General features: G+C 38.0%; 1 protein-coding gene across 5 annotated transcripts in view; it reads left to right on the forward strand.

Annotated features, from left to right (window-relative positions):
- Positions 1-215: 215 nt before the first annotated feature.
- Positions 216-12,099, forward strand: part of EPSTI1 (epithelial stromal interaction 1) — a 109,861-nt gene continuing 97,977 nt past the window's right edge. The window contains exon 1 of one of the 5 annotated variants that reach the window (XM_057494409.1): positions 216-823. In XM_057494409.1, the coding sequence (XP_057350392.1) occupies positions 678-823 (146 nt within the window). In that variant the 5' untranslated portion in view covers positions 216-677. The remainder of the gene's footprint in view (positions 824-12,099) is intronic. The other 4 variants (XM_036932410.2, XM_057494410.1, XM_036932406.2 and 1 more) reach the window with 4 other exon arrangements.

Genomic DNA, 12,099 nt, shown 5'->3' on the forward strand with positions numbered 1-12,099 from the left:
TAACTGTGTTGTAAGAAACACCTAACCAAGTCCTAATACATCCAAGATGTAAGCGACATAACAAAGGCTTGCTTTTTGGGTTTGTTTCCTTTAGCTTTTGACCTCACTTTCCACTTCCTTACACTTGAGAGTATTTGCACAACAACCAAGCAGTAGTTATTACTGGTAAACGGCAGAATTGTGTTTAGATGACTTTCATTATTGGTTCAGTCTCCGTTGTCTGAAGGCTAATACTAGATTGTTTGCAGTCTCAGCTATTCAGCAGTAACTTCAAATTAGGGTTACCTGTTACCGTGCCTAAAGCATCTTTCAGGACTCTTATCACCTGCGGCTGCTCGCTGACCGAGGTCCCCGCGGCGGGTCATAGTTCTGTTTCTTGTCCTCCAAGATGGACGTGAGACCCTAAACCGATTCACCTGTAGCGGCCAAGTCGGCTCGGCTCACCGTCCCGGTGGGTGCGGACGCTCCCCGCTGCCACCTGCGGTCAGACCAGAGGGCGCCTAGCGCAGCCGGAACCGGGAAGTCCTCCGGGGCCGGACAGTCTGGGGCTGGGAGCGAGAAATCGAAACTCAGCTGTTAAAACCGCTGCCCCCGCTCTCCCGAATCGCGTCTCGAGTCCGCAGCGTCCCAGCCTGCGTCCCTCCCGCAGCGGCGGCCCAGCCGGCGGGCTCCGAGTTATGTCCACCCGCACCGCGGTGGTGGGCGCCGCGCCCCGCGCCGCCCCCGCCGCCCGCCCTGCCCCGGGCCCCCCTGGGCGGCGCCCGGAGCCCGAGCCGCTGCGGAGCCCTTCGCGGGAGAGCGCGGAGCACGCGGGCCGGAGGCTGTAAGTATTTAGCACCTGCCTTGTGGGACGGGAGCCCAGATTTCTGACTCACGGGCGCTTTCTTGACCATTGGAGTTTGAAACAGCAGGGACCCCGTAACGGGGTTTTTGAGAGAATTGAGGGCTTATTTGGCTAAACTGAAGCATCCATGAATCAGAATCTTATAAGCTGAGTGCGCTAGCCTGCAGTCCTTTCAAAAACATTACATACGACTCTTGGGGCTGGCTGAAGGATTGAAAGACATGGGTGTGTAGAAACCTACTGGGCTTCTTTCTAATTTTCCAAAGACCTCCAGAACTCATACTCTTAACTAGTATGAAAATCATTTTTTAATTCTGTTTAAAAAAAAAAAAATTGGTGCCCTAAATGGTATCAGCTGCCAGGTTAAGAGCAAAGAGGAAATGTTTTGTGGGGTAGATCCAAATGCCGCCTCTAGGAGCACCTTGCATCCCAGGAAAATTCCCAGATAAACCAGCCTCTTAGGATCAGAGGAGGGGGGTGGAGTGAAGAGAGACTGCAAGGTTCCTTGTCTCTGGCCGTTGATAAGTGCTCGACAGGAACATTTATAGGTGACATTTATTCTCGGTCTTTGGCTCAGGGACTTACAGTTGGTATCTTGGAAACATTTTTTATGCAAAGTGTCAGTTATCTTCTTTTTGCAACCAACAGAATGAACTTCTTTAACTCAACAGTATGGTTTGTAAAGACGTTATTGCTTTTGAAGTGCTGCCCCTTGTGAATTGAAACTGTCCAAATGGTTTCATTTTTAGTTCTCCCTTTTCATCAACTTCTAGTTACAGGAAAGACAAACACTGGTTGCTAAGGAACAATATAGAGCTTATGACCAGGAAACAGATTTTCTTTCATCCCCCAACTTTTGAAAAAATGCATAAGCAGAAGGCTTTTAATATTATTTAGTTTAGGGATATTCCCTTTTAATATAATTATTCCCTTTTAATATTATTCACCCTTAGATGGGGTGGATGATCTGGATGATTTCATCTAGAGACTGCTGCATGTTTCTCTTCCTCAGAATAAGAGGTATCTTGCCATCATAGAAGCTCATTAATTTCAACTAAGCTACTTCTCTATAAGCTGTAGCATTTAATGTAACAGAGGTCATGGACATACAGTCTCAGATTGATGCTAAATACCTTTTACTAAATAGCCTTTTTTTCCTATTATAAAGCATGTACTTAGGTATAATCATGTATGTGCAAGCACTTACATTTCATTAGAATTAGCAGGTGCATCTGTTTTATTTGATTGTAAATTACCCGAGAATCTTGCTGGACCAAGTTGCTCAGAAAGGGCCAGTTTCCTAAGTATTACCTGAAGACCTCACTGTATACTATTATGTAATTTCTAAGATTTGCCAATAGACCATTGGAGAATACATGGGGGAGCTCAGTTATCTTTCAAAGAACTCTTCTATTTTTAAAAAATGTGAACCAGTTGAAATAAGCAGAACATTATAAGATACATACTCCTTTAGGTTTTGAATATCTAAGTCCCGTTTGAATGTGAATTCCTCTTACATTTCCATTAGTCACTTATATCCACTGTTATTCACACTTGTCTCCTTTAATGGAGGTTCAGGTTCCTGTGGCCAGGATCCTCACTGAACTTAAACCACTTGATGATGTAACTGGCCTGTTGCTGGGTTGCTGCTTCCACACCCGTAGGTAATAAGCTATTACTGCACTGTACAGAGAGCTGGCCAGTGGCAGAGATGCTAGTGTTTGACCTGCCGCCGGGAGAACAAGCCGGGTAATAAACCCTTTCACCCCAAAGAAACGTTCTACTGTCATTTCTTTGGTCACACTGAATCCATAGCAATCTTGCCAGGGGCTGAAACCCATTGGCAAGACAGAAACTAAGGAAAATGGTTGAGTGGCAAATAAAATCTCAGTAAATCAACAACGAAAAACCATTAAGGTGGTTTGATTTATTTTTTTGGACAGAAATTAGAAACATTTTCTGAAGGGAAATTAAGAAAAAGGAAGAATAAAGTCAAGAGCTTAATAATGAAGCTTAATTTATTAACTCAATATGAGCATATATATATATGACAAAGGATTGAAATGTAACCTTGTTTTGTGTGCGTCCTTCCATTGGTTTATTAAGGAAGCACTAGACTGGGCACAGGATCATGGACTTTGAATGCCAGGCAGAGCTGGGTTCACATTCTCATTCTGCCATTAATTGTGCTCTGAATTTCAATAAGGTGCTTAAGTACTTTTTGCCTCAGTTTCTTCATTACTTAAAATGAGATAATACCACCTCTTGGGGTTTCTTTGTGTGTGTGTGTATGTGTGCATAAAGTATGACTTCATGCCTGGCAGAAAGCAAATATCCAGTAAATGCTGGGTGCTGATAGCTTTAAGTTCATTTAACAAATGTCTGTTGACCAAGTGCTATGCTATCACCCTGAAGTAGAGCGTTTGTACCTTGTAAAAACACAGATTTAAAACACCTACTTACATATAAATATAAATAAATAGATTTTAAGACACTCTCTTAAAATTGTAAATGATTCCTGAGAACCTCTAATAGACTTTAAGGCAAGGCTGTGTTCCTGACTAAATTCGGATTTAAGTAATTACAAGTGTTTACTAATTGTTTTGGCTTTCCCAGTTATTTTTTAGTTGGTAATTTTATCTTGTCCCTAGATATCGTAAGCTATATATGCAGATTTAAAGGAAAAAAAGGTTATACAAACTTCTAATCTGAAGTAAAGCTTTATCTCTACTCTCCCTTTCAATATTTTTTTTGTTTGTAAACATATCATTCTTGCATATATAGTATCTACATAAATACAAAACTAAGTCATGGGTTTGCTTGCTTTGCCCAATTCTAGGCAATAGGATCTTGCCTGTGATAGTAACACAGGGTTCACTTCTATCAGATACTATCTGTAATCATACCTGGAAGCGGTTCTTTAATTTGATACTGTTTGAAGTAGTTTTTCTGAAAATGAACCCATAATGTGGAAGTTTACTATAAAGTTAACTTTTACATAAGGTAAATTGAATTTGTATATAAATTAATATACTGTGGCTTACTTTATTCTGAGAACAGTAGAAACTTAAAAATGAGTAATAATAATAATAGCAAACACATAGTGCTAGTATGTGAAAAGTGTCTTATGAATATTAACACTTTCAATCCTTACAACAACCCTTTAATAAGAGAGGATCTCTAGCGCTGGATATTGAATTAAAAATATGGGAGCAAATAACTACTCAACAAAAGACAAGTCCTTATGAAGCTTACAGTCTAGCTTACTAATCGATGGAGCAAACAGTTAAATAATTATACAAATAGCTCTTTCTATGCACTACAAAGGAAAGCCAAAGCCTGAGCTAGTCTTGGGAACAGAAAAAGCCTTCCAAAGAGGTGACCTTTGAACTGCAATTTACAGGATAATTAGGAGTTTTATGGTTTTTTTCTGACACCAACCAAGTTTAATTCCGTTCAGACACTACCAAGAGTTAGTACAAACCGCACAAGTTAGGGCTCAGTTCCACAAAACTGCCCCTGTTTCAGACACCAGCTTCAAATGGGGTCCCCAAACTACCCATACCTCTGCCTGGCTGATTACAAATTTGGGGGTTTCTATGACCTGTCCTTCTGCAGTTTCAACAGTACACTAATATGACTTGCAGCGCTCATGAAAAGCAACATACTTAGTAGTACAGTTTTATTTACTATTAAGGATACAACTCCGGGACAGCCAAATGGAAGAGATGTATAGGGCAAGATAATGGGGTGGTGGGGTTGTGCAGCATAGAGCTTCCATACCCTCTCTGGGTATGCCACCCTCTCAGAACCTTGATGTGCTCACCAATCTGGAAACTTCTCAACCCTTGTTATTCAAGAACTTTTATTTGGGCTTCATTATACAATCATAACTTATTAAATCAATGGACATTGGTGATTGAACTCAACCTTTATCCCCTCTTTCCTCCTCAGAGGTGGTGGTGGTGGTGGTGATGGTGGATAGGGTAGACCTGAGTTCTAACCCTTTAATCATATGGCTGGTTTTCCTGGCAGACAGCTCTCATCCTGAAGCTCTCTATGTGGTAACCACCACAATCATCTCATCTCATTAGCATATAATCAACACTCTTATCACTTGGAATTCCAACGATTTTAGAAGCTCCATGCCAAGAACCAGGGACAAAGACCAAATATTTATATTTTATTATACCAGGGGAGTTTAGCTTCCATAGCAGCCAGGGAAGCTTGCCATTCAGATCTCCTTCAGAAGAACTTGTCTTGGGGGGCATAGTCAGCTGACAGCCCCAGCTGCCACCCTTTGGGTTCCATTATACCCTTTGTGCTGAGTGCACACGTACTCTGTACTCTTCCCAGCCGGTCTGAGCATCCCGGGGTACTAGTCAGCTCATTCCTGGCCCATGTGGGACTCCTCCACTGGGCAACTTCTGCCAGAAACTCCATTGACCTAGCAAGCTTTCCTCCGAGCCAGATAGCAGTGTGAGGCTCCTCCTACCCAGTCCTTTCCTCGCCCCCTTCGTAGGTATCAGACCTGCTCATCTTCTCAAGGTTTTCCCTGCCTACTCCTGCTCATTCTCCTTTTATCCTTCCCAGGTTATTCCTCCCAATAAATCTCTCACATGTCTAATCCTGTCTTGATGTCTACTTCTTGGAGGACCCAAACTGACATAGCTTCTAAGATGCACCATACCCTGACCACAGCAGCTTAGACACTGTGTCTGTTGGAGTGCTAAAATATACATGTATACTGCCAGTCCTTTTTCTTATGTCCTCCCTTGGGGCTCAGGGGACATCTCCTAGTTTCCTCATTCTAACTTCAATACTTTGCCTAGCTTACTGTGTTTTAGGGAAAGAAATGACCCTGGTAACGGATACTTTTACTTCCCTTTATCCTCAGACTCTCAAGGGAGAGTGAAGGGAGGATAAAGGATGGCTTTATATGACTGCTTATTAATGGCTAATCCCTGATTTTTCTCTTTCCCTTTAAAAAGCATTGTGTTATGTTAGTATTGAATATTTTTTAATGGAAAATATTGTCATTATAAGAAAACATTGTCATTAAATTATAATATTAGTTCAACGTTTATAAACATCACTATTTAATAATTGTTGAGTATATTCTCAGTCCTGAAGTATAATTTGTTATGTCTAAAAATCAACAACTTGAGTCATTCTTGACTCACCTCATTTGAATTCAAATTAGCCACATGAAATAGTCTTACTCAAGTCTTCACAAACTTACCTGATCCTGTTAAGAACTTTCATTTTTTTCTTAGCCAAATTTTTCTTAGCCCCTTTGATATGACTGAGAAAATAGGTTATTGCCTATAAATGTTAAATGGCATAAAAGCATCAGGCTGTTGTTACTCCACCCTGGAGATGAAGAACTGAATAATGACTAAGTTCCTTTTAGTGCTATGAAATAATAGTACATAGAAAGAGAACATCTATGACTCTAATGTGTGATCATCTTGATTGCTATTCTTTAGGGGACTATGTAACTCGGTCTTCTGGCAAGGACCAGAAGTATTCAGAAAGTTTGCAGAACAGATAGCTTTGAACTCTTAATGATAATGAATGGCTCAATGAGGTGGATAGGTGTCTCAGTAATACCAGCTTGATCTACTACCAAGCTAATCAGCAGAGCTCTGCCTCTTTGAATTATTTTTTAAATGAGAGATGTGACAAAGCATTGCAATGCTGTGGTAGCTTAAAACAAATTAGTTGTGACCTAGAAGAGTTAAACTGGGTGTCTTGAGGGACTAAAACCACAAAAACATTCAGTAGCTCAAACTCTTCTGTCTGGAACTCTGTGTGCTAGACCTTGTGTTAAGCATGTCATGTAATTCATTTTTATCTTCACAGTAAACACTTCGCCACTTTACAGTTGAAGAAACTGTGTCTTGAGAGAGTAAATGATTTCCTAAGTTCTCTTAAGGCTTTTTAAAATCACAGAACCAGCACTCAAACCTAAGTTTATCTACCAAAGTCTGCATCCTGTTCATGTAATGAGCTGGAGGAGTGACAGTGCAGCTAGCTAATTTCCTCCCAATTGTCATATATTCACATCAAGAAAACAGAAATTCTGTAGGGTAAAGAGAGTGGTACAATAGGCACAGTAATGTGACATTTATTTACAGCTTTAAAATGATTTGGATAGAGTAGTTTGAAAGAACAAAGTCTCTGGGGATCCATCCTTTTCTCTGCTACTTTTCTTAAAAGACAGCTAGGTGGGCTTTCACCAGGACAGTTCTCTTACTCTCACTCTTTCTGAGCAACCTAAAAACATATTGCCTTCCACTGATCTTTCAGACTTTTGGCCATAGTCTAGAGTAAGTAACTCATTTGACACTCATGACAGTGTATATATGGGCACTAAGCGTTTATATATAACTGAAAAAAATTTCACAAAACAATTCTTACCCTTACCTATATGTGATGCACTCTGACATTTTCTATTCTTATTCATTACAAATAAATCATTAAATTGACTTCATGACTCACTGGTGGGTTACCACCTACAGTGTGAAAAGCAAACTTCTATGTATGGTAGAAGAAATTGTTGGAGTGGTTGAAAAGAAAAGACATTTTTTGTTGATCAGATCAAATTTACCTTCGTGTTTATATAGGAGGGTAGAAATCGTGGTCCTGTTTAGAATGAATTTCTGATCTCTCCGCCCTAGATTCCATTCCTCAGTGTGGTATGCATTTGCAATCTGCCAAATCTTGGGGAGCAATCATTTTTGTTCAAATATGATATCAAAATGAATGGGCATTTCTCCAACAGTCTTTGACAGCTGAAACAGTGAAACAATAAATCAACAGGATGATGAAAGCTTGAAAACATGTAATACCTATAATAATCAGTAGAAGCATAGCAGAAATTAAAAAAAAAAGGAACTTAGTTCAATTACACAGTAAGGTTACTTACTTGAAAGTCAGTAGAGTAATGTAAGGTTATACATGTTGTTAAGGTTAATTGCATCTATTCAGAATGTATTTGAATCTGAAACAAAAGCTTAACAGGAAAAAAAAAAATTCACCAAAGGGAGAAGACTGCATTTGAAGAGTCTGTTCTATATCAGAGAATCATTCAATGATGATGGTTCCTTTGTTCTTTAATGTTTATAATTTTCCCCCCCAATACAGACACTTAAAAGGCAATCCATTAAAGTCTGTAGAAAGCCTGAAGACATTTACCATCATTAAAACTAAGGGGTAATATTGCCCAGTGTTTGTTTTACTGTGGCACTAGTGAGAGCTGAAATCCTGCGCTGTCTAATCTTGTAAGAAAACTTGAGCTCCTGCTTTAAGAAACCTTTACTTTAAATATTTCCTCATTTTAACATCTTTGGAATGTTTACCGCTGATTGCAAAAAGTGAAGTCATATCTGCTTGTTATTACAAAAATTATACAGAAAGTAGAAGTCCTCTGCAATTCAAAATCATCAAATAACAATAGAAGAATATGAGAGAGGAAGAAAGGATGAGAGGATCTACAAAAACCTAGCTATCAATAACTACCTTAAATGTAAATGGACTGCACCAGTAAAAAGACATAGGGTAGCAGAATGGATAAAGAAACAAGATGCTGCCTACAAGAGAATCATTTCAGACCCAAAGACATACATAGACTAAAAGTGAAGAGATGGAAAAAGATATTTCATGCAAATAATAGGGAGGAAAAAGAACAGGATTTGCAATACTTATGTCAGACAATATAGATTTCAAAACAAAGGAAGTAATGAGAGACAAAGAAGGACATTACATAATGATAAAAGGATCAGTCCACCACGAGGATATAACCATTATAAATATCTGTGCACCCAAAAGAGAAGCATCTAAATATGTAAGACAAATACTATCAGAACTAAAGGGAGAAATAGACTGCAACTCTATTATATTATAGCCTAATATATTAGGGTACTTTAATATGCAATTTACATCAATGGACAGATCAACCAGACAGAAAAATAAATAAGGAAACAGAGGCACTGAACAATAGACTAAATCAGATGGACTTAACATATATACAGAACATTCCACCTAAGAGCAGCAGGATACCCATTTTTCTTGAGTGCAAATGAAATGTTCTCTAGATTAGATCACATATTAGGACACAAAAAGCCTCAATAAATTCAAAAGATTGGAATTGTGTCAAGCATCTTTTCAGATCACAGTAGTATGGAACTAGAAATAAATTATGCAAAGACAACAAGAAAACCCACAATCACATGGAGGCTAAACAATACACTTCTAAATAATCAATGGATCAGTGTACAAACCAAAGAGGAAATCAAACAGTACATGGAGATAAATGAAAGCAAAAATACATTTCAAAATATATGGTATGCTACAAGTGTTTTTAAGAGGGAAGTACATAGCGACACAGCTTCCCTCAAGAAAGAAGAACAATTCCAAATAAACAGTCTAAACTCACAACTAAAGAAACTAGAAAATGAAGAAAAACTGAAGCCCAAAGTTAGTAGAATGAAGGACATAATAAAATCAGAGCAGAAATAAATAAAATAGAGAAGACTAAAACAGAATAAATCAATGAAACCAAGAACTGATTCTTTGAGAAGATAAACAAAATATACAAACCCCTAGCCAGACTTATCAATAAAAAAAAGAGAGAGGACACAAAAAAGCATAAATGAAGAAAGATAGTTACAACTGACACCACAGAAATACAAAGAATTATTAGAGAGTTCTATGAAAAATTATATGCCAATAAATTAGACAACCTAGAAGATATGGACAAGTTTTTAGAAAAGTACAACCTTCCAAGACTGACCCAGAAATAAACAGAAGATCTGAACAGAACAATTCCAGCAATAAAATTGAATTAGTAACCAAAAACTCCTAACAAATAAAAGTCTAGGATGAGTTGGTTTCACAGCTGCATGCTACCAAACATTTAAAAAAGAGCTAATACCCAGCCTTTATAAAGTATTCTGAAATGTAGAAGAGGAGGGAATACTTCCAAAGTTATTCTGTGAGGCCAGCATCACTCTTAATAACAAAACAAGGCAAAGATACTTTAAAAAAAAAAAATTGTAGACCAATATCCCTGTTGAAGATCGATACAGAAATCTCAACAAATTATTAGCTAACTGAATTCAAAAATAAATCAAAAGGATCATCTATCATGACCAAGTGGGATTTATTCTAGGGAGCATGGGTGGTATAATATTCATAAATCACTGTGATATATATCACATTAACAAAAAGGATAAAAATGACATGATCGTTTCAATAGATGTTGGAAAAAACACGACAAAATTCAACATCCATTCATGATAAAAACTGTCAACAAAATTGGTATAGAGGGTACATACAGCAACATAATAAAGGCCATATATGACAAATGCACAGCTAACATCATACTAAATGGCAAAAAGTTGAAAGCCTTTCCTTTAAGGTCAGAAACAAGACAAGGATGTCCATCCACTCTTACGACTTTTATTCAACATTGTACTGGAGGTCCTAGCCTTGGCAATCAGATAAAATAAAGAGATAAAAGGCATCCAAATTGATAAGGAAGAAGTAAAATTGTCACTATTTGCAGATAATATGATACTACATAAATAAAAACCCAAACAAGTACACCAAAAAAATTATTGGAATCAATAACTGGATTTAGAAAGTTGCAGGATACAAATTAATACACAGAAATCTGTTGTGTTCCTATATACTAACAATAAACTAGCAGAAAGAGAACTCAGGAAAACAATTCCATTTACAATTGCATCTAAAAGAATAAAATACCTAGGAATAAACCTAACCAAGGAGGTGAGACCTGTACTATGAAAACTGTAAGACACTGATGAGAGAAATTGAGGAAGACACCAATAAATGGAAATCTATCCTATGCTCATGGAGAGGAATAATTAATATTGTCAAAATGGCCATCCTGCCCAAAGCAATTTACAGATTCAATGCAATTCTTACCAAAATACCTACATTTTTCAATGAACTAGAGCAAATGATCCTAAAATTCATATGGAACAACAAAAGGCTCTGGATAGCCAAAGCAAACTTGACAACGAATAAAACAGCTGGGCATATTATGCTCCATGACTTCAAGTTATAGTACAAAGCTATGGTAATACAAACAATATTACCCAATGGAACAGACCCATAACAAGTCAGTGGAACAGAATAGAGTCCAGATATAAACCCATGCATGTAAGATCAATTAATGTGTGACAAAAGATCCATGAATATACGAAGGGGAAAAGAGCCTCTTCAATAACTGGTATTGGGAAAACTGGACAGCTACATGCAAGGGAATGAAACTGCATTACTGTCTAACTCCATACACAAAAGTAAACTCAAAATGTATCAAAGAACTAAATGTAAGATATGAAACTATAAAACTCTTAGAAGAAAACATAGGCAAAAATCTCCTGAACATAATCATGAGAAATTTTTTTCTGGACACTTCTCCCTGGGTAAGGGAGACAAAATAAGAAATGAACAAGTGGGACTACATCAAACTAAAAAGCTTCTGTACAGCAAAGGACACCATCAACAGAACATAAAGGCATCCTACAATATGGGAGAATATATTCATAAATGATTTATTTGCTAAGGGGTTAACATTCAAAATATATAAAGAATTCATATGCCTCACACACACACAAAACAACCCAATTAAAAAATGCATGGAGGAGCTGAACAGACACTTTTACAAAGAAGAAATACAGATGGCCAAAAGGCACATGCAAAGATGCTCCACGTTGCTAATCATCAGGGAAATGGAAATCAACACCACACTGAGATATCACCTCACACCAGTTAGGATGGCCATTATTCAAAAGGTAAGAAATAACAAGTGTTGGTGAGGATGTGGAGAAAAGGGATCCCTCCTACACTGTTGTTGGGAATGTACAGGGGTACAGCCATTTGGGAAGCAGTATGAGGTTCCTCAAAAAACTAAATTTAGAAATACCACACAACCCAGTAATCCCACTCCTAGGAATTTACCTGAAGAAAACAAAGTCCATGATAGGAAAAGATGTATACACCCCTATGTTTATTGCTATGTTATTTACAATAGCCAAGACATGGAAGCAACCAAAGTGCCCACAATAGATGAATGGATAAAGAAGTGGTGGGACATATACACAATGGAATATTATTTAGCCATAAAAAAGAAAGAAATCCTGCCATTTGCACCAACATGGATGGACCTAGAAGATATAATGCCAAGTGAAATAAGCCAGATAGAGAATGACAAACAGCATATG

This window comes from Manis pentadactyla, chromosome 17 (assembly GCF_030020395.1).
Source record: "Manis pentadactyla isolate mManPen7 chromosome 17, mManPen7.hap1, whole genome shotgun sequence".
NCBI classification, from domain to species: Eukaryota; Metazoa; Chordata; class Mammalia; order Pholidota; family Manidae; genus Manis; species Manis pentadactyla.